This window comes from Rhinopithecus roxellana, chromosome 4, assembly GCF_007565055.1.
Source record: "Rhinopithecus roxellana isolate Shanxi Qingling chromosome 4, ASM756505v1, whole genome shotgun sequence".
NCBI classification, from domain to species: Eukaryota; Metazoa; Chordata; class Mammalia; order Primates; family Cercopithecidae; genus Rhinopithecus; species Rhinopithecus roxellana.
This window is the reverse complement of record NC_044552.1, coordinates 4,127,549-4,155,149: the sequence shown is the minus strand read 5'-3', so window position 1 is coordinate 4,155,149 and position 27,601 is coordinate 4,127,549. Positions and strand designations below refer to the sequence as shown.

General features: G+C 38.1%; 1 protein-coding gene across 5 annotated transcripts in view; it reads right to left on the bottom strand.

Moving 5' to 3' along the window:
* DTNBP1 (dystrobrevin binding protein 1) overlaps positions 1–27,601 on the bottom strand; it is a 158,516-nt gene that overhangs the window by 115,275 nt on the left and 15,640 nt on the right. For 3 of the 5 annotated variants that reach the window (XM_010376394.2, XM_010376393.2, XM_030929318.1), the window contains exon 4: positions 17,792–17,852. In XM_010376394.2, coding sequence (XP_010374696.1) covers positions 17,792–17,852 — 61 coding nt within the window. Of the gene's footprint in view, positions 1–17,791; positions 17,853–23,382; positions 23,482–25,823; positions 25,886–27,601 lie in introns of those variants that run through there. The other 2 variants (XM_030929321.1, XM_030929319.1) reach the window with 2 other exon arrangements.

The following is a 27,601-nucleotide window of genomic DNA, read 5'->3' as shown; positions in this document are numbered from 1 at the left end:
AACTGGATCCTTTCCTTACTCCTTATACGAAGATTAATTCAAGATGGATTAGAGACTTAAATGTTAGACCTAATACCATAAAAACCCTAGAAGAAAATCTAGGTAGTACCATTCAGGACATAGGCATGGGCAAGGACTTCATGTCTAAAACACCAAAAGCAATGGCAGCAAAAGCCAAAATTGACAAATGGGATCTAATTAAACTAAAGAGCTTCTGCACAGCAAAAGAAACTACCATCAGAGTGAACAGGCAACCTACAGAATGGGAGAAAACTTTTGCAATCTACTCATCTGACAAAGGGCTAATATCCAGAATCTACAAAGAACTCAAACAAATATACAAGAAAAAAACAAACAACCCCATCAAAAAGTGGGCAAAGTATGTGAACAGACATTTCTCAAAAGAAGACATTCATACAGCCAACAGACACATGAAAAAATGCTCATCATCACTCGCCATCAGAGAAATGCAAATCAAAACCACAATGAGATACCATCTCACACCAGCTAGAATGGCAATCATTAAAAAATCAGGAAACAACAGTTGTTGGAGAGGATGTGGAGAAATAGGAACACTTTTACACTGTTGGTGGGATTGTAAACTAGTTCAACCATTATGGAAAACAATATGGCAATTCCTCAAGGATCTAGAACTAGATGTACCATATGACCCAGCCATCCCACTACTGGGTATATACCCAAAGGATTATAAATTATTCTACTACAAAGACACATGCACACGTATGTTTATTGCGGCACTATTCACAATAGCAAAGACTTGGAATCAACCCAAATGTCCATCTGTGACAGAGTGGATTAAGAAAATGTGGCACATATACACCATGGAATACTATGCAGCCATAAAAAAGGATGAGTTTCCGTCCTTTGTAGGGACATGGATGCAGCTGGAAACCATCATTCTTAGCAAACTATCACAAGAAGAGAAAACCAAACACTGCATGTTCTCACTCATAGGTGGGAACTGAACAATGAGATCACTTGGACTCGGGAAGGGGAACATCACACACCGGGGCCTATCATGGGGAGGGGGGAGTGGGGAGGGATTGCATTGGGGAGTTATACATGATATAAATGATGAATTGATGGGTGCTGACGAGTTGATGGGTGCAGCACACCAACATGGCACAAATATACATATGTAACAAACCTGCACGTTATGCACATGTACCCGAGAACTTAAAGTATAATAAAAAATAAAAAATAATAAAAAAAAATAAAAATAAATAAAAATAAAAAAAAAAAGATCTTTAAAAGTAGCTTAAAACACAGTGAAAAAACAGCTACAATGCAATAAGGAAACCAAAGCCTGAAATAAGGATCTATGCTCACAAAATTCATTTATAATATTCCACAAACTTCCACTGACCACCCACTATTTGCTAAGCCCTATTTTGGGTACTGAAGATGTAATGACAAACAAATCAGAAAAGAAATTCCTGCCCTCTTATTGTTTATATTTTAGTGGCAGACCTCATAAATTTTCTTAACTTCAGATTTTAAACTCTAAACAAAAAAATTCCTATATTATGATGCTATTTTGGTTAATAATTTGAAAACTCCAGAATACTTTTTAGATATTAACCATTTCTTACTGAAAATTAAAGTGCAATATTTAAACATTAAAATTTAACTAGTTTAGTTCATGCCTGCAGTAACACTGAAAACTAAATTCTGAATACAGAATATAAACATATGTAGAAAAACTGTATCAGAAAACACGAAACTACCACTTATGTTTAAAAGAATGGAAGGGTAAACAGATTCTCAGAAATTATCAATACTAAATCAATACTAAAACATTTTGAACATTTCTAAGTACCAGACCCTGTGCTAAGCAATTTACATATATTATCTCATTTAAACCACACAGCAACCCTATACACTAAGCAATATTATAATCTCCATTTTATAGATTTTTTTAAATTGAGGTGTAATGGAAGTTAAGTTACTTCCTCAAGGGCCACAGTGGACTTAGATTCCATCCCAGGGAATTTGACAGTAAGCCTATGCTCTTAATCAACACACTAGGGATTCTGCTATAGGGGTATATAAAGGAAAGAGAAGTAAAAATCTAGCAAAAGAAAGGGTTCTGAAAAACTGTACTGTTACCCATTCATTTTATCATTGTAATTTCTTAATGATCAAAAAAGTTATCTCCAGAAGTTCCATTTTTCCACCTCAAAGTAACTCGCAATAAACCCAGATTCACCACCAGGAAATCAAGTGTAAGGAGTAAGACAAACCCATAGTGCTATGTTCCAAAATTCTTTCCGGCAGTTATTGAGGTTAGGAGAAGGAAGAAAAAGCACACCAATGATGAAAAGGTACACCAATGTGTAGAATAGGATCTTAGTATAAAACTCAGTAGTTCAGAGTTTTAAGGAACACATCATTTTATTTGATTTCCACACAAGTTTGATAAGCAGAATAAGTAGTGTTAAGCCATGTTAGAGATGAGAAAACTAAGAGAGGCCATGTTATCTGCCCAAGGTCAACAGGTATTCGTGCAGCAAGGCACAGAAACCAGGGTTTCCATCACTAAATTCAGTTCACTTTCTGCCACAGGCAGAGGAAATCCACCCTGAACGCAGAGAGTGAAACAGTCAAATTCAACTGGCTTAATGTCAAACTGTTAAGCAAAACCATGAATCTTGAAAGTTCAATTTGAAAGCAAGCTAATATTTCACAACAACAGGAGAGGCAAAACACTGAAAGTCTGACTTTAGAAAACTGCCCTCAGAGTCTAAGCCCTAAGTAAGTATTAACTATTTATGGTATTTTTTTTATACATCGCTAAAGGAGAAAAAAAAAAAAAATCGAAACCCTTGTTTAGAAAAAGCCTAGACAGGCTGGGAGCGGTGGCTCATGCCTATAATCCCAGCACTTTTGGAGGCTGAGGTTGGCAGATTATGAGGTCAAGAGATCGAGACCATCCTGGCCAACATGGTGAAACCCCATCTCTACTAAAAAATACAAAAATTAGCTGGGCATGGTGGCACACACTTGTAGTCCCAGCTACTCGGGAGGCTGAGGCAGGAGAATCGCTTGAATCTGGGAGTCAGAGGTCGCAGTGAGCCGAGATCGCACCACTGCACTCCAGCCTGGAGACAGAACAAGACTCTGTCTCAAAAAAAAAAAAAAAAAAAGAACAAGCCTAGACAACAAAGTCACCTTTAATCACAGCTGCTTGTTTTATAAACTATTGTTCTGAATTCCAAGACTATACAGTTACAATAATTAGCTTTAAAGTAGATAAGAATAAAATAATTTGTTAAAAAGACAGAATTGTCCGAAAGTATATTTGCCCCAGGAGGTTATGCTGTTTAGGTAAAGCCCACCAAAGACACACGAGCAGGTGTGACAAAATAAATTTACAAAGTGACAAGTTTAATACCATGCATATTAAAGATATACATTTAAATATTTACATATATCTCAATAATACATCACAGAAGGCTTTAAAATAAACTTTCATTTTTAAGGTTGGGTACTGTTTCTGGAAAGCAATAGAAGTACTTTGGATGAGCTGTGGGTTTTAAAATAACCAATTATACAAAAATTTAAGATCCTAAGGTAGCATAAATTCAATAACAGATCTTACAGAAAATTATTTCTCCTGTATATATTGTTAATGCTTCTTATAATCAAAAGAATGATTTTTGTTAAAGCTCCTCTACAGGACACAGTCTTCATTTAACATGGGATTCATTCATGTTGATAAGCCTGTGTAGTAGTTCACTAATTTTCACTGCTGTATACGATATTTATTTTATGAATAATATCATACTTTTTCCTGCAGATGGACTTTGGAACTGTCCAAAGATTAAACAAAGCTTGCTACAAACATTCTGTTACAAATCTCAAGATGCATATGTGCAAGGGTTTCACAAATGAATCGCAGATGTGTCCAAGATATCTATCTCCTCATCTCTCAGGGCCTAGGGTAATGAGATACCCCTCCCCAGTCCCTGCAGGTTGGATGTAATGCTCTGGAAAAATTCCTAGAAGCAGAATTGTTGCTTGAAAGGCATGTGCAACTTTAACTTCTACTTAATGCCAACTCATTTTTTCTAATGTGATTGTTCCAATTTATACTCCCAAGTTCTAGTTGTTTATCATCACGTTTCTTCTGAGGAAAGAAACAAAACTGTCATCTGCAAATAATGACCATCTGCACAGAAAGCTCAAAGCTTCTTAAATTTTCGGAAATCTAATGATTACCGAACCTAATTTGGGGTTTCAATTTGCATTTCCTTGATACCAAGCAAGGTTGAGCACATTTTACTGTGTATTGACCATTCATGTTTTCTCTTCTGCAATATGCCTGCTGATATATTTTACTCACTTTACTCCTGGGTTATTTTAGTCTTCTTTTTATTGATTCATAGGGGTTACTCATATTTTCTGAACACTTATCCTCTGTCTTGTAAATGGTGTTGTTTGATAAAAACTTTTGATAAAAATTATCAATATACTTATTTATGGCTGGTGCTTTTTATATCTGACTTAAGAAATCTTTCCCACCCTAAGGTCTTAAACATACTCTCTTCTACTATTTTCTAAAAAATGTACAGTTTTCCTTTTCACATTTAAGTCTAATGAAGTCAAAATGTGAACAAGGTCTTCAACTACTTTTATTCAACATATACTAGAGTTTCTACCCCATATAAGAAACATGAAATATTAAAAGTTGTATGGCTTAGAAGGAAAGAAACAAACCTACCATCTACCCAAAACAACTCGCACCCCCAAATACAAGGTATTAGAATAAGAGAATTTAGCAAGATGGCCGAATATGGGATTAAAATACTACAAGTCAAATACTGCAGGTTTTTGGTAGATGTCAGGACAAAGAAGCCGTCTTCCATTAAAAATTTGCTAAAACTTTTTACCCTGAATAGGTATTTAATTTTATGAAATGCATTTTCTGCATCTGATGATCATTTTCGCTTCTAATATTTAACAAAGTCAATTGCATGTAAAAGATTTTCTAATGTCAAATTAACCTTTTAATCCTGGAATAAACTTGTGTATTTTGCTTTTTATACATTGCTGGATTTGGTTTGCCACTATAGGCATACAATGAAGAATGTCTCCCAGGTAGAATTCCTTTTATTATCCAATATTCATAAGCCATGCAAATATCAATAGCAAGTTCTGGCTAATATTTATATAGGAAAGCTTTATATTTAAGCTTGATACACATTTTAAAACAAAATGTGAGTAGATTCTCAAATTGCATTTCAAATACAATTGTTAGAACATCAGGGCCGGGCGCGGTGGCTCAAGCCTGTAATCCCAGCACTTTGGGAGGCCGAGACGGGCGGATCACGAGGTCAGGAGATCGAGACCATCCTGGCTAACACGGTGAAACCCCGTCTCTACTAAAAATACAAAAAACTAGCCGGGCGAGGTGGCGGGCGCCTGTAGTCTCAGCTACTTGGGAGGCTGAGGCAGGAGAATGGTGTGAACCCGGGAGGCGGAGCTTGCAGTGAGCTGAGATCCGGCCACTGAACCCCAGCCTGGGCGAGAGAGCAAGACTTAGTCTCAAAAAAAAAAAAAAGAACATCAGAATTGTTAGAAATTCAAATTGTCTACACACTGAAGCAGTATGAATAGTTTATCAACAGTGAATATGCATGGCTTCTATGTGTCCAGCATGGAGACACCAAGTTACTGCACACAAGCAACTGTTAACAATTACAGTTGACTCGGGAAGGGGAACATCACGCACTGGGGCCTATCATGGGGAGGGGGGAGGGGGGAGGAGGGAGGGGTTGCATTGGGGAGTTATACATGATATAAATGATGAATTGATGGGTGCTGATGAGTTGATGGGTGCAGCACACCAACATGGCATAAGTATACATATGTAACAAACCTGCACGTTATGCACATGTACCCTAGAACTTAAAGTATAATAAAAAAATAAAAATAAAAAAAAATAAAATTTACGAAAATAAAAAAAAAAAAAAAAACAATTACATCTAAAGTTTGATAATCAGAAAATGATGTTTTAAGCATTTTATATCCTAAAGGTTCCTACCTATGTATAGGAATTTTGCTGGTTTTAAGTACATTTAAGGAACCTGGTTGAGTGTTTGGGGTTGATATGTAATACACTGTAACTTTTCCAATTTAAAATATGGGAAATAGGTTTCTGCCTAGCATGTTTACATGTAACATATCAGTTTCAGAAATAGATCATGGAAGTTAGGCAAGAGATGATGCCTTTAATGTGTTTATAATTTTTATATATGTATTCATGGACTCCAGGTTCACTTTTTCATACTTCCTTGTTGGGTTTCAATATCAAAGTTATCCCAGCCTCATAAAATATGCTGGGCAGTTTCCTCTTTTTTCATTCACTACAAGAACTTGTAAAATGTTGAAATGGTAGATTTCAGCCAGGTGCAGTGGCTCACACCTGTAATTCTAGCACTTTGGAAGGCTGAGGTAGGAGGATCACTTGAGCTCAGGAGTTCAAGATCAGCCTGGGCAACATAGTGAGACCACCATTGCTAAAAAAAAAAAATTCTTTTTTGCAAGGCATGGTGGCTCACGTCTGTAATCTCAGCACTTGGGAGGCCGAGGCGGGTGAATCACCTGAAGTCAGGAGTTTAAGACCAACCTGGCCAACATGGTGAAACTCCATCTCTCCTAAAAATACAAAAATTAGCCAGGCATGGTGACATGTGCCTATAGTCCCAGCTACTCAGGAGACTGAAGTAGGAGAATCACTTGAACCTGGGAGGCGGAGGTTGCAGTGAGCCAAGGCTGTGCCATTGGACTCCAGCTTGGGCAATAAGAGTGAAACTGCATCTCAAAAATAAAATTTTTGTAAAAAAACATTAGATGGGCATGGTGGCACACCTGTAGTCCCAGCTACTTGGGAGGCTGGGGTGGGAGGAACACGTAAACCCAGCAGGTTGAGGCCACATTGAGCCATGATCATGTCATAGCATTCTAGCTTGGGCAACAGAACAAGACCCTGTCCCCCAAAAAACAAAACAAGAAATGATAGATTTCCAGAAAGAGAGAGAGAGAGAAAAAAGAAAAGGATCTCCTGAAAGTTCTGAACAAGAAATGACAGAAAGAAAGAAAGAAAGAAAGAAAGAAAGAAAGAAAGAAAGAAAGAAAGAAAGAAAGAAAGAAAGAAAGAAAGAAAGAGAAAGAAAGAGAGAGAGAGAGAGAGAGAGAGAAAGAAAGAAAGAAAGAAAGAAAGAAAGAAAGAAAGAAAGAAAGAAAGAAAGAAAGAAAGAAAGAAAGAAAGAAAGGAAGGAAGGAAGGAAGGAGGGAGGGAGGGAGGGAGGGAAGGAGAAAGAAAGAAAGAGGAAGCAGGAAGCAGGGGAAGGGGAAGAAAAGAAAAGAAAAAAGAGGGGAGAGGAGGGGAGGGGAGGGGAGCGGAACAGAGCGGAGCAGAGAGGAGAGGAAAGAGAAAGAAGAAAAGGATTTCCTGAAAGTTCTCCTGTAAAATTCTATGGATCTGGTCCTTTCTTAGCAGAAATATTTTTAAACAGCAATACAATTTCTTTAGTGGCTATAAGACTATATGAGATTTGCATTGCTTCTAGTATCAGTATTGATAAAAAAAAATTCTAAGATTTTGCCATTTCATCTAAGTTTTCAATTTTTTCTCTCTTTTTTTTTTTCTTTTTAAGAAACAGGGTCTCACACTATGTTGCCCAGGCTGGAGTACAGTGGCTATTCACAGGCGCAGTCCCACTACCGATCAGCATAGGAGTTTTGACCTATTTCGTTTCTGACCTGGGCCAGTTCACCCCTCCTTAGACAACCTGGTGTTCCCTTGCTCCTCAACATCACCATGTTGATGCTGAACTTAGTGTATGTACCCAATTGGCATAGCACACTACAGCTCGGAGCTTCTGGGCTCAAGAGATCTTCCTGCCTCAGCATCCCAAGTAGCTGGGAATATAGGTGTGTGACCAGATAAGTTTTCACATTTGTCATAGAGTTCATAAACTTTTATCTTTTTATTCTCTGCTACAACTATAGCTATTAATATAGTCCCTTTAATTCTTAAAAGTATATATTTTTTTCTTGATCAGTGTCACTAGCAACTTATTAACTAATGATTTAACTGTTAACTACATTATTTTATTAGTCTTTTATAAGAACTTTTGGCTGTATATAGTTTCTATTATATTTTTTGTATTCTATTTCATTTACTTCTCTTACCTTTATTACCACTTTCATTCTTTCTTCCAGATGTATTCCATTATCTTCCCTAATTCTTAAGTTAGGTTAACTCACTGATTTTCAATCTTTTTTTTTGTTTATACAGTTTCCCTGTAGATAGATTTTAGCAAATTCTACAAGTTTATACACAGTAATTGTCATTCATTTCTATTTTTAAATTTACATTTTTTACTTCAAACCATAAAGTATTCATAATATGTATTTTAAAATTTCAAATATAGTTTTCAAAATTGGTTTCTTATATTAACTTTCAGCTTTATTTGCACTGGAATTACAGAATATATTCTACATGACTTCATTTATATGAAACTTGCTGAGATTTGTGCTGTGGCCCTGTATGTAGTCAATTTTTATGAGTGTTCCAGACATGCTTTAAAAAAATTTATATTCTCTATTTGCTGGAGTAGCATTCTACATTTGTCCATAAGGCCAAATTTGTTAATCACATTAGTCCAATCATCTATATCCATACTTATTGCATCTGTTTTTATTTTTTCCTATCACTTAAAAGGAATGTATTAAAATTTTCTCATTTTGATTGTGGATTTAGCTGTTTTTTTCCTTGTAATTATATTTGTGCTTTATCTATTCTAAAACTTTTATTAGGTATACACAGTTTAGACTTTTTTCCCCCTGAGGGAATTGAATCTTATTAAGGATCCTCTTCATTTTTCATTTTAAGTCTATTTCACCGATATTAACACATCAGTTTTTCATTGGTTAGTACTTGTCCAGTAGTATATGTTTTCCCTTCAATTACAGGCATATCTTGATTTACTGCACTTCACTTACATTGTGCTTTGCAGATATTGCATTTTTTACAAATTGCAGGTTTGTGGCAACCCTGCATCAAGCAAGTCTATCAGCATCATTTCTCCAACAGCACGTGCTCACCTCATGTCTCTGTGTCACATTTTGGTAATTCTGAAAATACTTCAAACATTTTCATTATTACATCTGCTATGATGATTTGTAATCAGTGATCTTTGATGCTACCATTGTCATTGTTTTGGGGCACCACAAAGTGCACTCATTTGTAAGATGGTGAATTTAATTAATACATGTTATGTGTGTTCTGACTATTCCACCAACAGGCCATTTCTCTCTCCATTCTCAGACCTCCCTCCTCAGAACTCCCTATTCCCTAAGATAATAACTCCCTACAAATCGCTTCTACATATTTAAGTAAAAGAAAGAGTCACACATTTCTTACTTGAAATAAAAAATCAGAAATGATTAAGCTTAGTGAGAAAGGAATGTCAAAAGCTAAGAGGCCAAAAGCATCATGTACTAAACACCCAAATTGTGATTGCAAAGAAACAGTTATTGAAGAAAATTAAAAATGCCACTCCAGTGAACACATGAATGATAAGAAAGCAAAACAGGCTGGACATAATGGCTCAACCCTGTAATCTCACTTTGGGAGGCCGAGGTAGGAGGATCAGTTGAGCTCAGGAGCTCAAGGCCAGCCTGGGCAACATAGCTCCATCTCTACAAAAAGTTAAAACATTACCTGGGCGTGGTGGCTCACACCTGTAGTCCCAGCTACTAGGGAGGCTGGGATAGGAGGATCTGCTTGAGCCCAGGAGTTGGAGGCTGCAAGTGGGCCATGATGGCACCACTGCACAGCAGTCTGGGTGACAAAGCAAGACTGTTTCCAAAAAAAAAAAAAGAGAGAGAGAGAGGAGAGGAGAGGAGAGGAGAGGAGAAGAGAGGAGAGGAGAGGAGAGGAGAGGAGAGGAGAGGAGAGGAGAGGAGAGAGGAGAGGAGAGGAGAGGAGAGGAGAGGAGAGGAGAGGAGAGGAGAGGAGAGGAGAGGAGAGGAGAGGAGAGGAGAGAAGAGAAGAAGAGAAGCAAAACAGCCTGATTGCTGATACAGAGGAAGTTTGACTGATCTGGATAGATCAAACCAGCCAGAATATTCCCTTAAGCCAAAGCCCAAATTTATAACAAGGCCCTAACTCTCAATTCTATAAATGGATTCAGAGAAGTGAGGAAGCTGCAGCAAAAGTCTGATGACAGCAGAGGTTGGTTTATCAAATTTAAGGAAAGACATCGTCTTCATAATATAAAAGTGCAAGGTGAAGGAGCAAGAGCTGATGTAGAAGTGTTAGCAAGTTATCCAGATCTAGCTAAGATCATTGATGAAAGTGGCTACCTTGAACAATAAACTTTCAAGTATACAAAACAGTCTTCTGTTGGAAGAAGATGGTATCTAGGACTTTCATAGTTAGAGAGGAGAAGTTAATTCCTGGCCTCAAAGCTTCAAAGGACATGCCGACTATCTTGACAGGGACTAATGCAGCTGGGGACTTTAAGCTGAAGCCAACACTTCACTTACCATTCTGAAAATTCTGGGGCCCTTGAGAGTTATGCTAAATCTACTCTGCCTGTGCTGTATAAATGTAACAACAAAGGCTGGATGACAGCACATCTGTTGACAGCATGGTTTAGTGAATATTAATACTTTATGCTTACTGTTGGGACCTACTGCTCAGACAAAAATATTCCTTTCCAAATAATACCACTCATTGACAATGCACCTGGTCATCCAAGAGTTCTCATGGAGATATACAAGATCAACGTTGTCTTCATGCCTGCTAATACAACATCCATTCTGTAGCCTGTGAATTAAGGAGTCATATCAACTTTTAAGTATTATTGTTTAAGAAATACATTTTATAAGGCTACAGCTGCCATAGATAGAAGTTCCCTCAACTGATCTGAGCAAAGTAAATTGAAAACCTCCTGGAAAGAATTCACTATTCTAGATGCCATTACGAAACCTTCATGATTCATGGGAGGAAGTCAAAATACCATCATTAACAGGAATTTGGAAGAAATTGATTCCAACCCTCATGGATGGCTTTGAGGGGTTCAAGGCTTCAGAAGTAACTCTAAATGCAGTAAAAATAGCAAGAGAACTCGAACTAGAAGTGGAGCTTGAAGATGTGACTGAATTGCTGCAATCTCATGATGAAACACGAATGGATGAGGTGCTGACTGACTCCAATTCTGAAAGAAGTTCTACTATGGGTAAAATGCTATCAAACAGCATTGCATGCTACAGAGAAATCTTTTGTGAAAGGAAGAGTCAATAGATGCAGCAAACTTCATTGCTGTCTTATTCAAGAAATTGCCACAGCTACCCCAATCTTCAGAAACCACCACCCTGATCTGCAGGGTGCAGATATGCAGCTACAAGCATAAAACAAAAAACCTCTCAACCAGCAAAAAGTTTATGATTCACTGAAGGGTCAGGTGATTGTGAGCATTTTTTAAGCAATAAAGTATTTTTTCTTTTTTTTTTTTTTTTGAGACGGGGTCTCACTCTGTCACCCAGGCTGGAGTGCAGCGGCCGGATCTCAGCTCACTGCAAGCTCCGCCTCCTGGGTTTACGCCATTCTCCTGCCTCAGCCTCCCGAGTAGCTGGGACTACAGGTGCCCGCCACGTCGCCCGGCTAGTTTTTTTTTTTGTATTTTTTAGTAGAGACGGGGTTTCACCGTGTTAGCCAGGATGGTCTCGATCTCCTGACCTCGTGATCCGCCCGTCTCGGCTTCCCAAAGTGCTGGGATTACAGGCTTGAGCCACCGCGCCCAGCCAGCAATAAAGTATTTTTTAATTAAGGTATTACATTGCTTTTTAAGACATACTTAATAGACAATGGTATAGTATAGACATAATTTTTATATGCACTAAGAAACCAAAAAAAAATTGTTGGACTTGCTTTCTTGCAATATTCACTTTACTGCAGTGGTCTGGAACCAAACTGACTATATTTCTGAGGTATGCCCATATATTCAATCTTTCTGTGTCCTAATGTTCTAGGTGTTCCCTTGTAAGTACCTTATAAACTATTAATAGACTTTTCCTCATCTTTCAAAATATGCCCTCTAGCAGTCTAGATTAATCATTTAAAAATACTGAGATCACAGATATATTCACATTTACTATTGTATTCTGTTTATTCTGCTTGTTATGCGTTTTCCCCTAGTTTCTTGTCATCTTTTGCATTGACTGAATTCTTTCTCATTGTTCTAGTTTTTTTCTACTGGTTTAGAAGAAACATTTTCTTTTTCTTTTCTTTTTTTGAGATGGAGTCTCACTCTGCTACCCAGGCTAGAGTACAGTGCCACAATCTCAGCTCATCACAACCTCCGCCTCCCGGGTTCAAGTGATTCTCCTGTCTCGGCCTCCCAAGTAGCTGGGATTACAGGTGACCACCACCACGCTAGGCTAACTTTTTGTATTTTCAGTAGAGATAGGGTTTCACCATGTTGGTCAGGCTGGTCTCAAACTCCTGACCTCAAGCAATCCACCTGCCTTGGCCTCCCAAAGTGCTGGGATTACAGGCGTGAGCCACTGCACCCAACCACTTTCTATATTTTGTGTGTGTGGTTACCCTTGAAATTCTGCCCTCCATATTTAACTTTTTTTTTTTTTTTGAGACGGAGTCTCGCTCTATCACCCAGACTGGAGAGCAGTGGCGCCACCTCGGCTCACTGCAAGCTCCGCCTCCTGGGTTCACGCCATTCTCCTGCCTCAGCCTCCTGAGTAGCTGGGACTACAGACGCCTGCCACCGCGCCTGGCTAATTTTTTGTATTTTTAGTAGAGACGGGGTTTCACCGTGGTCTCGATCTCCTGACCTTGTGATCCGCCCGCCTCGGCCTCCCAAAGTGCTGGGATTACAGGCGTGAGCCACCACGCCCGGCCATTTTTTTTTTTTTTTTTTTTGAGATGGAGTCTCGCCCTGTCGCCCTGGCTGGAGTGCAGTGGCCGGATCTCGGCTCACTGCAAGCTCCGCCTCCCGGGTTCACGCCATTCTCCTGCCTCAGCCTCCCGAGTAGCTGGGACTACAGGCGCCCGCCACCTCGCCCGGCTAGTTTTTTGTATTTTTTAGTAGAGACGGGGTTTCACCATGTTAGCCAGGATGGTCCCGATCTCCTGACCTTGTGATCCACCCGTCTCGGCCTCTTTTAAAAGTGAGGTTAATCAATATTGATATATTTCCCCCAAATAATACAAAAGTCTTAGAATGCCTGAACGCTGATAATCTGCCTTCCATCTTACATGCTTTGTTATCTAGTATTATTATTCTATCATTTTAACCCCACAAATTAGACAACTGATATATATGTCCCCACTATTTGTTTAGATTTATCTATGTTTACCATTTTCTCTGTTCACTATTTCTTCCCACATCTCAGACCTATCTTCTAAAATTAGTTTCTTTTTTTCCTGAATTACATTCTTTAGTAGTTCTTTTATTGGACGATTACTGACAGAAAAATCTGTTTTTATCTGAGTATGTCTTGCTTTTACTCTAATTCTTGACAACAGTTTGAAAAGTGTGCTGTGGAACTCATTCATTTATAAGTGATCTGTCTTTTCTCTAGTTATTTTAAGATTTTCTCCTCTCCTTTAGAATTCTGTAGTTTTTGTTGTTGTTATTTTAGACAGAGTCTTGCTATTGCCCAGGCTGGAGTGCAGTGGCATGATCTCGGCTCACTGTAACCTCCACCTCCCCAGCTCAAGATATTCTCCTGCCTTAGCCTCCTGAGTAGCTGGGACTACAGGCACACGCCACCATGCTCAGCTAATTTTTGTATTTTTAGGAGAGACAGGGTTTCACCATGTTGGCCAGGCTGGTCTTAAACTGCTGACCTCAGGTGATCCACCCACCTTGGCCTACCAAAGTGCTGGGATTACAGGTGTGAGCCACTGTGCCCAACTGGGTTCTGTAGCTTCAGCATGAGGTGTCTAGGAATGGATTATTATATTGCTTGTTTGTTGTATTTTCTGGATCTGAGGATTTGCACGTCTCATTTATGGAAAATTCTCAGACATTTTTCTTTTCCTACATTGTCTTTCCCTCATGCTCTTTCTAGAACTGTTTAGGTTTACTGGATATATTGGGCTCATACGAAACTGCAATTTTACAGATCAAAATTCATCAAATATTAGCAATCTCACTTGGTTCAACCTAAAGACACTTTTATAAGTGTTCTCTGCCTATCAATTCCTCTTTCATATTTTCCATTTTCTTTCTGAAATCCTTTCCGTGTACTCTTTGACTCTCTCTTCTACTTCACTCTTTCTTTCTTTGGCTGCCTCAAATTGCCTTTAAGCACATCTTTTGGGTTTGTAATTTCAATGACTCTAAAATATTTGATAGTGCCTTCTTCCTTACTCATCTTTAAGTCCATCTCTTATCTCTTGAAAGATTTTATATATAACTACTTAACAGTTAATGTTCAATAGTGCAGTATCTACAGTCCTTTGTGGGTCTAAATCTCACTCTTTGGTTCTGGTGACTCAAACTTTTGGTGGTTTACTTGTGTGCTTGCTAATATTTTGAGGACAGGGAGCCTGACTTAATCTGTGGAAATCTGAGGGACCTACGTTTAGACTGTTTCATCCATGGAGAATTTGCATTTGTTTTTGTTCGGTGTCAAATCTTTTTTTTTTTTTAGACAGAGTTTCACTCTGTCGCCCAGGCTGGAGTGCAGTGGCGCAATCTCAGCTCACGGTAACCTCCGCCTCCCAGGTTGAAGCGATTCTTCTGCCTCAGCCTCCGGAGTAGTTGGGATTACAGGCATGCGCCACCATGCCCGGCTAAGTTTTGTATTTTTATTAGAGATGGGGTTTCGTCATGTTGGCCAGGCTGGTCTCGAACTCCCGACCTCAGGTGATCCACCCGCCTCAGCCTCCCAAAGTGCTGGGAGTACAGTCGTGAGCCACTGCGCCCAGCCAACTTTTTTATTTCTTAACTTAGAGATTCCTTGATCATGCAGGAAATATAACTTAGAACCCCATACTCCTATGAAGCCAATACCATGGTAACAAATCAAGAAAGGAGGCTATGCCAACTTGTTAGGAAGACAGACAGGTTTCCTTGTTGACTCCTTTAGCCAACAGGTACATTTTTCTCCCCTAGCTTAAGCTTTCACCGAGGGGATGTAGCCACCTCAAAGTCCAAAGAGCTTTATCAAAAGTCTCAGATTCAGATCCCCACAGACAAAGTCTCCTACTCCCACAGATCTCCAAAGCTTCTGTTTTAGTAGTTTGATCCCGACTGCCATGTTTTGTTTTGTTGTTTTAATGACTCTGATCTAAGTTCCCTGTTCTGTTTTGTTGTGTTAATGACTCTGATCTAAGTTCCCTGTTCTGTTTTGTTGTGTTAATGACTCCGATCTAAGTTCCCTGTTCTGTTTTGTTGTGTTAATGACTCCGATCTAAGTTCCCTGTTCTGTTTTGTTGTGTTAATGACTCCGATCTAAGTTCCCTGTTCTGTTTTGTTGTGTTAATGACTCCGATCTAAGTTCCCTGTTCTGTTTTGTTGTGTTAATGACTCCGATCTAAGTTCCCTGTTCTGTTTTGTTGTGTTAATGACTCCGATCTAAGTTCCCTGTTCTGTTTTGTTGTGTTAATGACTCCGATCTAAGTTCCCTGTTCTGTTTTGCTGTGTTAATGACTCCGATCTAAGTTCCCTGTTCTGTTTTGCTGTGTTAATGACTCCGATCTAAGTTCCCTGTTCTGTTTTGCTGTGTTAATGACTCCGATCTAAGTTCCCTGTTCTGTTTTGCTGTGTTAATGACTCCGATCTAAGTTCCCTGTTCTGTTTTGTTGTGTTAATGACTCCGATCTAAGTTCCCTGTTCTGTTTTGTTGTGTTAATGACTCCGATCTAAGTTCCCTGTTCTGTTTTGTTGTGTTAATGACTCCGATCTAAGTTCCCTGTTCTGTTTTGTTGTGTTAATGACTCCGATCTAAGTTCCCTGTTCTGTTTTGTTGTGTTAATGACTCCGATCTAAGTTCCCTGTTCTGTTTTGTTGTGTTAATGACTCCGATCTAAGTTCCCTGTTCTGTTTTGTTGTGTTAATGACTCCGATCTAAGTTCCCTGTTCTGTTTTGTTGTGTTAATGACTCCGATCTAAGTTCCCTGTTCTGTTTTGTTGTGTTAATGACTCCGATCTAAGTTCCCTGTTCTGTTTTGTTGTGTTAATGACTCCGATCTAAGTTCCCTGTTCTGTTTTGTTGTGTTAATGACTCCGATCTAAGTTCCCTGTTCTGTTTTGTTGTGTTAATGACTCCGATCTAAGTTCCCTGTTCTGTTTTGTTGTGTTAATGACTCCGATCTAAGTTCCCTGTTCTGTTTTGTTGTGTTAATGACTCCGATCTAAGTTCCCTGTTCTGTTTTGCTGTGTTAATGACTCCGATCTAAGTTCCCTGTTCTGTTTTGCTGTGTTAATGACTCCGATCTAAGTTCCCTGTTCTGTTTTGCTGTGTTAATGACTCCGATCTAAGTTCCCTGTTCTGTTTTGTTGTGTTAATGACTCCGATCTAAGTTCCCTGTTCTGTTTTGTTGTGTTAATGACTCCGATCTAAGTTCCCTGTTCTGTTTTGTTGTGTTAATGACTCCGATCTAAGTTCCCTGTTCTGTTTTGTTGTGTTAATGACTCCGATCTAAGTTCCCTGTTCTGTTTTGTTGTGTTAATGACTCCGATCTAAGTTCCCTGTTCTGTTTTGTTGTGTTAATGACTCCGATCTAAGTTCCCTGTTCTGTTTTGTTGTGTTAATGACTCTGATCTAAGTTCCCTGTTCTGTTTTGTTGTGTTAATGACTCTGATCTAAGTTCCCTGTTCTGTTTTGTTGTGTTGTTGGCTCTTTATGTTTCCCTTAATTTTTGTGAGCTTAATGTATATTAAAGAACTTTTAAAAAACATATCCAACATTTAAGTGTTTTATAGCTGTAGGGCTTTTCAAAGTATCTATTCTGCCTTACTATCAGAAACCTACATTTTCTTCTTCTCAGTAAGTTCTAAGAGAAATGCTAGTGTCTACATTTCATCATATATATTCCTGTGTTGTATATAATTATTACAGCTTCACTAATTTAGGTAAATGGTAAAGATAATCAGTCTAAATTTATTTAAAGTCAGAATTACAGAAATCATTTCAGAAAAAAATGAAGTTTGATTGACATCAACAACACCGAGGAGAGTATTTGATCTTGGCTAAGTACATTTACCAAGTCATTTAAATTACAAGACACTAGCGCTTAAAAATACTTTGTTCTTCTAAGTGAACTGAGGATGACCCCTGAAATTTTTGTATTTATTTGTTAGGCAAATTAATAATTTTGGATAGACTGAGCAAAGTTAAATTTTTTTGACCAAATAATAAGGAATTCTTAAATAGTGTGGAAAGAGATGTCTTATAAAGGGTAGAAAAAGATGTCTTATAATTTACATATATTGCAAATTCATCAGACTAAAATTCAGAGCATTATATCTACATAAAACAGGTATTTACCTATCCTTAGAATAAAAGTTATAAACTCTCTAGTTCAACTAAACTAAATTACTTGACAGAGAAATGATAAAAAGGTGCTTTATTCAGGGAGTTTCATAATCAACAACTAGATTCAATTTCAGATATCCTGCAAAACATTTTGACACAAACAATTATAAATTCAATTTTTTAAAAATGCAATTTAGCACTGAAAAAGGAAAGTTTGCCACGAGTATAAGATTAGCCAATTCTTTACCTCTCCAGCACTTGCACATTCTTTGGCTCTTCTGTGAAGTGCAGCCCATGTATCCTCATACCTAAAAAAAAGCAAAAAAAAATTTGAAATGCAAACCACACATTAAAAGGAAATACTATCTAAAGATGAATGTGGAATATCCTACAGTGCTGGAAAGGAAACACTCAAAAAATAATGGGGACATGTTGCAAGGACACATACATCAACTTGATGGAGCTTCCAGTGGCCAAATCTGTGACAATTTGAGCAACAAAATACATAATGGTAGTAATGGATTATAACTCAAAGAATAAAACAAATATCCCTGAGTCCATGTGATGTAAATAATTGAATAAATAAATCAATGACAGAGAAGAGAAAAACTTTTCCTTATAATAGAAACACAATTAGTAATTTTTTTTGTTTTTTTTAAGACGGAGTTTCACTCTGTCACCCAGGTTGGAGTGAAGTGGTGTGATCTTGGCTCACTGCAACCTCCATCTCCCAAGCAATTCTCCTGTCTCAGCCTCCCGAGTAGCTGGGATTACAGGTACATGCCATCACGCCTGGCTAATTTTTGTATTTTTAGTAGAGACAGGATTTCACCACATTGGCCAGGCTGCTCTCGAACTCCTGACCTCAGATGAGCTGCCTGCCTCGGCCTCCCAAAGTGCTGGGATTACAGGTGTGAGCCACCGTGCCCAGCCCCAATTAGTAATTTTAAAAGAAATTATGAGAAAAAAAACTCTAATTGGTAAACACAATAGTAATAATTGTTTTAAAAAGATTTTAATGGATGATGAAATCAGTGGGTAAAAGCACAAAAAGAAACAGGATATTTACACAGCCTCAAAGTATCTCCCCATAGGATAATCATTAACTAAAAGTGAGAAAACAGTGTTAACCGAGGAGAAACCTGGCAGTCATATCCTTAATAAAGTGATCAAAATTAATGTCAACAGTAATGAGACACATCAACATTATGTGCCTTCTGATGTGATGCACTGGGAACGATATAATATTACTCTTCTGGTATTCTTGCCAAAACAGTACTAACTTATAGTTAATTACAAGGAAACAGAAAAATCCAAATTTATAGACATTTTGAAACATAATTGGCCAGTACTTTTTTTTTTTTTTTTTTTAAGACAGGTCTCACTCTGTCACCCAGGCTGGAGTGGTTGAGCTCACTGCAGCCTCAACCTCTTGGACTCAAGTGATCCACCCATCTCAGTCTCCCAAAGTGCTGAAATTACAGACATGAGCTACACCATGCCCGGCCTTGGCAAGTACTCTTCGAAAGTATTGAGGTCATGAAAGACAAAGACTAAAGAATTGTTCCATGTTAAAGAAGACAACAGAGTCATTTTGACTAAATATGATGTGTGATCCTGGATTGGATCCTAGTCCAGAAAAAAGGACACTGGTGGGATAATTGATGGAATTTGAATAAGGCCTATGGATTAAAGTATTTACTAATGTTAATTTTCTGGTTTGATCATTGTACTGTGGTTATATGAAATGCTAACATTGGGAAAGGTGAAATTGCTTGTTCTATTTTTGCAATTTTTTTGTAAACCTGAAATTATTTCAAAATGAGAAGTTAAAAAATAAAACTTCTAAACTACGATTCATTTGATTGCTGATGTAAAACCTGAATTCCCAATCTAAAAAATTCTAGCTATCCAGCCAATATTTCTCCAAACAGGAATACATATTTAATGAGTTCATATTGCCTCCCCTCATAGTCAGATTCACAATTTTTCTATTGAATTTAAGTAGGAAAATCAATCTGAATAATCCAGGTGATACTAGAGTCTACATGTGATGAAAATTAAGGTGGAAGGTCACACAAATAATACAGTCCTGCTGTCATTGTTGAATAACAGAAAGCTAAATTTTCTTGGATGTATAAGATTATGTAAGTATCAATTAAAATCAACAAGTATTTACTGAATGCCAAGCATTGTTAGGCACCAGAACTGCTGAGATAAATTTTACTTTTGCATCTTTGTTGTCCTGGTACTTAGCACAGAACCTAACACAGAAGAGACACATTAAATGTCTGTTGAGTGAAGAAACAGACTAATTATAAAATGAAAATTTAGGACTTCGTGGTAAAATTTTGTATCATTTTCTTAACTCAGTGGGAAAGAGAAAATTAATCCTTACTTGCCAAATTTAGACTCCAGATCATTCTTTTCATAATATCTCACCATTTCCTTTTCTCCCCATTATTACGTATGCTTTTCACATCCATCTTGCCATTATACAACACCCTTCCTCATTTCTACTTTCCTAGTTCAGCAACTAGTTCATGTATGACTTTCCTACTGTTTTCAGCATTCTCTAAACCTAGACTATCCCAACCATTCAAGTTCTCTGCTCTACTTTTATGCCATGAAGCAGTTTGAAGAAATGCATTAAATCCATTACAATGCTATCCAACCTCCCATGGGCCTTAGCTGCCAATCAGCACTTAAAAAAAAATTTATTGCTATTAGATTGTTCTCTGAAGTAGACACAGAGGGTGTTACACATCTCATGCTGCCTTGAAACTTACCCCATCCAATCACTTTCAACAGACATATGAACTTACTCCATTTTACTGAGATAAAGACACTGGATGTAAACTTCAATTTTTCTGTGTTCAAACTCAAACATCTTTAAAAATCACAAGTCAATGATGATGAAATGAAGAAGCCACATTCATAATGTGTAATTCTCACATTCAAATCGTTATTGAATATATTCTATGTATACTATGGGAAGACTAGTAGAAGAGTTCACAATACAGTTAGGAAGATGACCACACATGTAAATAATTACCTTACTTGGGAGACAAAGGAAAGGGCTAATTATATAGCATTAGAGCCATACGAACATAGGAAAGTAACTGTAGACTGTGTTGTACTACCCTCTTTAAAACATTATGACTTATGAAATAGAAGATGTTAGAGCAAGAAGCATCTAGAATCTGTCACCCTACCTAGACCACAATCACATTGGCAGAATCTGTCTGATGTAACTATTTTGGGATTCTAGAATCTATTAAAGGCTTGCAACTTCCAGGGGAAGATTTGGAGGGTAAACTGAGGTTCATTTCAGTCGATTTCAGGTTTTAGCACAATGGCAGCTACTCATCCACCACCCCAACCCCTGGACAGGCAGCCATGCACTTGTTCCTGAAGTAGCTTATAACATGGCTTATGAAAGTCAAGGTGGGCCAATAAGGACCCTGTGCTCCAAACATCAGGGAGTCTGTGCTTTGATCACAATTGCTGCTTCTAATCAGGGAGATGCAGACACAGAGGCAGCAACTGTTGAAAACCCCTCCTGCTCTGGCTAGCAATTTTCAGAGGATTTAAAAGGCCAACGTCTGGTTTTGTCCCCTTTCTTTGTTCTCTTTTCCCTTTTGGAGAGCCAGACACTTAAAGATTAGGACATTCAATAACAGACGAAATTGTTTTTTGTTTTGTGGTGTGTGTTTTTTTTTTTTTTTTTTTTTTTTTTGTCCCAAGATGGCTTACTAGGGACATCAAAAGCCAGTTTTTCTCAAAAAATAGATAAAAGTTACTGGTGAGTGGACAAATTCTAGACAGAAAACTGAGGGAAGGGAAGCAGGACCTGTCAGAGTGCCCATGGGAAGAAGCTGGGGTGCAGAAAAGGAAAGCAGCAAGAGTCTGGCAGAGATCGACCCTCAAGGACCTTGGAGCCCTGTGGAAAGGGTAGGTGGGAGTAGTTCTCTGCTCCCCTCACTCCTCCAACGATCTCCTGACCAACAAATTGTTGGAGAGTGCTCCTCTGCCCTTGTGACCCAGAGCAACACTATTGGTGGCGATTTGAAAACCTCCTGGGGCTGGAGAATCTGGTGGCCAACTCGTGTGTACAGGCATGTCCACACTACCCTCAGGTGCCAGATACCATACTCGTCGCTCACTGGCGGTGGGATGCTGCCCTGCCCAGGGATTCTCTGCCCTTGAGTCACCACACCACCAGATTCCCTGCAAACACACCCCACAAACCACGCTAACTTTGGCAAGCACAGGGAACCAGCAGTTCCCCAGGTAACTGTGAGATCTCTGGAGATCTAACCCCCTGCATGGGCCATCCCTAAGTGGAAGAGAGTGCGGCCCACCAAAAGCACCCCAGGGGACAAAGGAAATGCAGGCACAGTGCCAACCACTGCAAGAGGCAGTATCATCACCCAGGAATGGATGTGGGGAAGGGGTCATCTCCTGCATCCCCCTACACTGTTGCTGATGCAGCAGTGTTCTCCCTGCCAGGGGCCAGTACATGCACTTGGACACACAACATATTTCATGCTTCTCGTGGCGGCTCCACTTCTACTGAAGGTGAGCCCTGCACAGCTCAAGCTTTCAGGAAGGGTGGGGCCCAACTCCCCTTCCCTACACAGAGCAGTAACATTCCGACAAGGGAAGACAAGTTACAGAGTTGCCTGCTCCCATCTGGAGGAAGAGACTCTCCCTGAGCCCATTTTGGTGGCAGCCCTCAGAGGAGTGAACCCGCAACCCACAGACAGGAACCAAAGGAAAAAATCTTTATGAAATGAAGGTTGGGAGCCTTGTGATGGGGGCCTGATAGGAAGTGGATCACGTTCTTGCCAGCACAGGATGAGGAGTGGGTGTACCCACCCACCTTCTCCCCCAAGACCTTAGCACACCCCACCGGATCTCTTCCCATCACCATCCCCTGCCCGCTCAGGGCAGGTGCTTCCACCCAACGCCAGCCTACCTGCCAGCTCTTACTCTTAAGTGCCATCTACTGGACTGCAACCCAAACTGCGCCACCAAATAAAAATCTGCTACAAAAAGGGCTTAGTGCTAGTCCACAAGATGAGCCCCCTGGGATCTCCACACCCTCAGCTCCATAGGAGATAAGGTGTTAGGTGTCAGCTCTTAGAGCCAATTCATCACTACAATAAGCATCATCTGAGAAAGCCACTGCACAGAAGCTATCCATAACCAAGGAACCCCTATAGCATTTTGGCTCTCTGGAAGAACCCAGAAACAAAGGCAAATGATAATACACAACATATACCACAGTCATACCCTTAAGGAAAAAAAGAAAAAACAAGTCACATCCAAATGATGGCAAAGTCAAAATAAAAAGAGACAGCTTCCTCAAATGAGAAGGAATTAGTGTAAGAACTCTGGCAGTACAAAAAGCCAGAGTGTTCTGGCACCTCAAAGGATCACATTAGCTCTCTAGCAATGGATCCTAACCAGACTGAAATGTATAGGATGGCAGATAAAGATTAAAAATACGTATTGCATCTAAATTCAACAAGATCCAAGAAAAAAGTTGAAATCCAATACAAAGAAACCAGAAAACCGATTCAGCATATGATAGACGAGATAGCTATATTAAGAGAGAAACAAATAGAACTGCTTGAATTCTAAAATTTACTAAAGGAATTTTAAAATATAGTTAATAGGCTAGACAAAGCAGAAGAAAGAATTACAGAGCCTGTAGACCAGTCATTCAAATTAACCAATGCAGACAAAAATAAAGAAAATGGAATTTCTAAAAAATGAACAAAGCCTTCAAGAAATATGGGATTATGTAAAGCAAACAAATCTTTCACTTACTAGCATTCCTGAGAGAGAAGAAAAAGTAAGCAACTTGGAAAACATATTTGAGGGAATAATCCAGGAAAATTTTCCCAATCTTGACAGAGAAGCTGAAATCTAGAATCAAGAAATTCAGAGACTCCTGTGAGATATTACATAAGATGACATCCCCAAGACATATAGTCATCAGACTAAGGTCAACATGAAAGCAAAAATCATAAAGAAAGCTAGAGAAAAGGGCTATATTACCTATAGAGGAAAACCCATCAGGCTAACAGTGGACTTCTCAGCTGAAGCTTTACACTCAGAAGAGACTGGGGGCCTATTTTTAGCCTCCTTAAAAAAAAAAAAAAAACTTGCCAGCCAAGAATTTTATATCCTGTTCATCTAAGCTTCATAAACAAAGAAGAAATGAAATCTTTCCCAGACGAGCAAACACAAAGGGAATGTATCACCATCAGACTGGACCTACAGGAAATGCTCAACCAAGTTCTAAACATGGAAATGAAAGAATGATACCTGCTACCATAAAAGCACACATAAGCACAAAGCTCAGACCCTACAAAGCAATTACACAATCAAGATTACAAAGCAACTAGCTAACAACACTATTAAAGGAACAAAACTTCACATATCAATATTAACCTTGAAAGGAAACAGCCTAAATCCCCCACTTAAAAGAGACATAGTGGCAAGTTAGATTAAAAAAACAAGATCCAACCTTACCTTCAAGAGACCTATCTCATATGTAATGACACCCATAGGCTCAGAATAAAGGGATGGAAAATGAAAATGGAAAACAAAAAAGAGCAGAAGTTGCTATTCTTGTATCAGATAAAAAAAACTTTAAACCAAGAACAGTAAAAAAAAAAAAAAAAAAAAAAAAAAAAAAGAAGGGTACAACATAATGATAAAGAGCTCGATTCAATAAGAAGATATCGTATCCTAAATACATATGTACCCAACATCATAGGATCCAGATTTATAAACTACTACTAGAACCTAAAAAAAGAGATAGCCATACAATAACAGTGGGGGACTTCAACACCCTACCAGCAGCACTAGACAGATCATGGCACAAAACTAACAAAGATTTGGACATAAATTAGACTGTCAACCTAATGAACCTAATGGACATCTACAGAATACTCCACCCAACTACCACAGTATATACATTCTTCTCATCTGTGCATTGAACAGTCTGTAAAATTGACCACATGCTCAACCATAAGCAGGTCCGAATACATTCAAAACAATCAAAATCATATCAAGCATCTTCTCAGAGCACAGTGGAATAAAATCAAAATAAATACCAAGAGGAACCCTAAGAACCACATAAGTACATGGAAACTAAACAACCTGCTCCTGAATGACTTCTGGGTAAACAATGAAATTAAGGCAGAGATCAAAAAAATTAATTGAATCAAATGAAAATAAAGACACAACATACCAAAACCTCTGAGATACAGCAAAAGCAGTATTAAGAAGAAAATTTACAGTGCTCAATGCCTACATCAAAACACACAAAGATCTCAAATTAACAACCTAACACCACACTTAAAAGAACTAGAAAGACAAGAATTAAACCCAAAACTAGCAGAAGAAATAATTACGATCAGAGCAGAACTAAATGAAATTGAGACCAAAAAACCATACAAAGTATCAACAACACAAAAAGTTGATTATTTGAAAAGATAAACAAGATTGACAGACTGCTGGGTAGATTAACCAAGAAAAAAAGGAAAGAGATTCAAATAAGCACTATCAGAAATGACAAAAACGACACAACTGACACCGCAGAAAGACAAAAGATCAGAGACTACCAATAACATCTCTATGTGCACAAATTAGAAGACCTAGAGGAAACAGATTAATTCCAGAAACACATCACCTTCCAGAATGAATCAGAAAGAAATTGAAATTCTGAACAGACCAATAACAAGTTACAACATTCAATCAGTAATAAAAAAAAAAAAATCTACCAACCAAAAAAAGCCCTAGACCAGATGGATTTACGGCTAAATTCCACCAGATATGCAAAGAACTGGTACTGATCTTAGTGAAACTATTCCAAAAAACTGAAGAGGGGGGATTTCTCCTTCACCTCATTCTATGCAACTAGTATTATTCTGATTCCAAAACCTAGCAATGACATAACAAAAAAGGAAAACTACAGGTCAACATCCCTGATAAACACAGACACAGAAATTCTCAACAAAATGCTATCAAACCAAATCCAACAGCACATCTAAGAGAGAGTTCACCATGATCGAGTGGGTTTTATCCCTGGGATGCAAAGATGGTTCAACAAACACAAATCAATAAATGTGATTTATCACATAAACAGAGTTAAAAGCAAAAATAACATGATCTCAATAGACACAGAAAAGGCATTTGATAAAATTCAACATCGCTTCACAATGAAAATCCTCAACAAACAAGGCATCGAAGGAACATACCTGAAAATAAGAAGAGCCATATATGACAAACCCACAGCCAACATAATACTGAACGGGCAATAGTTGAAAGCATTCCCCCTAAGAACTGGAACAAGACAAGGATGTCCACTCCCACCACTCCTATTCAACATAATACTGGAAGTCCTAGCTGAAGCAATCAAGCATGAGAAAGAAATATAAGGTATCCAAATAGGAAAAGATGAAGACACATTAATTATCTCTGTTTGCTGACAACACGACTATATATCCAGAAAACCCTAAAGAATCCTCCAAAAGACTCATAGACCTGATAAATAACTTCAGTAACTTTTCAGCATACAAAAGCAATGTACAAAAATCCATAACATCAACTCATTTGAAAAACTAAAAAATAAAAATTAAAAAATAAATAAAAATAAAATCACAGCATTTTTACACACCAACAACATTCAATCTGAGAACCAGATCAAGAACTCAATCACATTTACAACAGATAAATACACACACACACACACACACACACCCCCACACACATATACAATACCCAGTATATATAACCAAGGAAGTAAAAGATCTCTACAAAGAGAACTGTAAAACACTGATGAAAGAAATCATAGATGACACAAATGGAAAAACATTCCATGCTCATGGATTACAAGAGTCGATATCATTAAAATGACCACATTACCCAAAGCAATCTACAGATTCAATGCAATTCCCATCAAATTACCAATGCCATTTTCCACAAAATCAGAAAAAAAAAAATCTAAAATTCACATGGAACCAAAAAAAGAGCCTGAATAGCCAAAGCAAACCAAAGCAAAAAGAACAAACTTAGAAGCATCACATTACCTGACTTCAAACCACACTACAAGGCTATAGTAACCAAAACATCATAGTACTAGTATAAAAATAGACACACAGATCAATGGAACAGGACAGAGAACCCAGAAATAAAGTCACACAGCTACAACTAACTGATCTTCAACAACGTCAACAAAAATAAACAATGGGGAAAGGACATCCTACTCAATAAATGGTGCAAGGAAAACTGGCTAGCCATTTATGGATGAACAAAACTGGACCCCTACCTCTTATCATTTACAAAAATTAGCTCAAGATTAAAGACTTACGTGTAAGACCTCAAAGTATAAAAACTCTAGAAGAAAACCCAGAAAAAAACCCTTCTGGGCATTGGCCTAAGCAAAGAATTTATGACGAAGACCTCAAAAACAACTGCGACAAAAATTGACAAATGGGACTTAAACTAAAGAGCTTCTGCACAGCAAAAGAAACAATTAACACAATAAACAGACAACCTACAGAATGAGAGAAAGTATTTGCAAACTATGCATCAACAAAAGACTAATATCCAGAATCTATAAGGAACTTAAAACAAATGAACAAGAAAAAACCCCATTAAAAAGTGAGCAAAGGATATGAATAGACTCTTCTCAAATGAAGACATACGAGCAGCCAACAAAGATGAAAAAAATGCTCAACATCACTAATCATCAGAGCAATGCAAATTAAAACCACAATGAGATACACACAATCTCATGCCAGTCAGATGTGAAAAATGATACATGAACTAAATGATAACATCAATACCATTACCATTTTTATCTACCAGTGGTAGATATAAAACAGAAAGGAACCAATAAGAAATTCTGGAGATTAAAAGTCTAATAACTGAAATGAATAATTCACTGGAGGAGTTCCAAAGCACATTTGAGTAGAAGAAAGAATCAACATGATTGAAGATAAAACAATTTAAATTATCAAAATTAACAAATGTT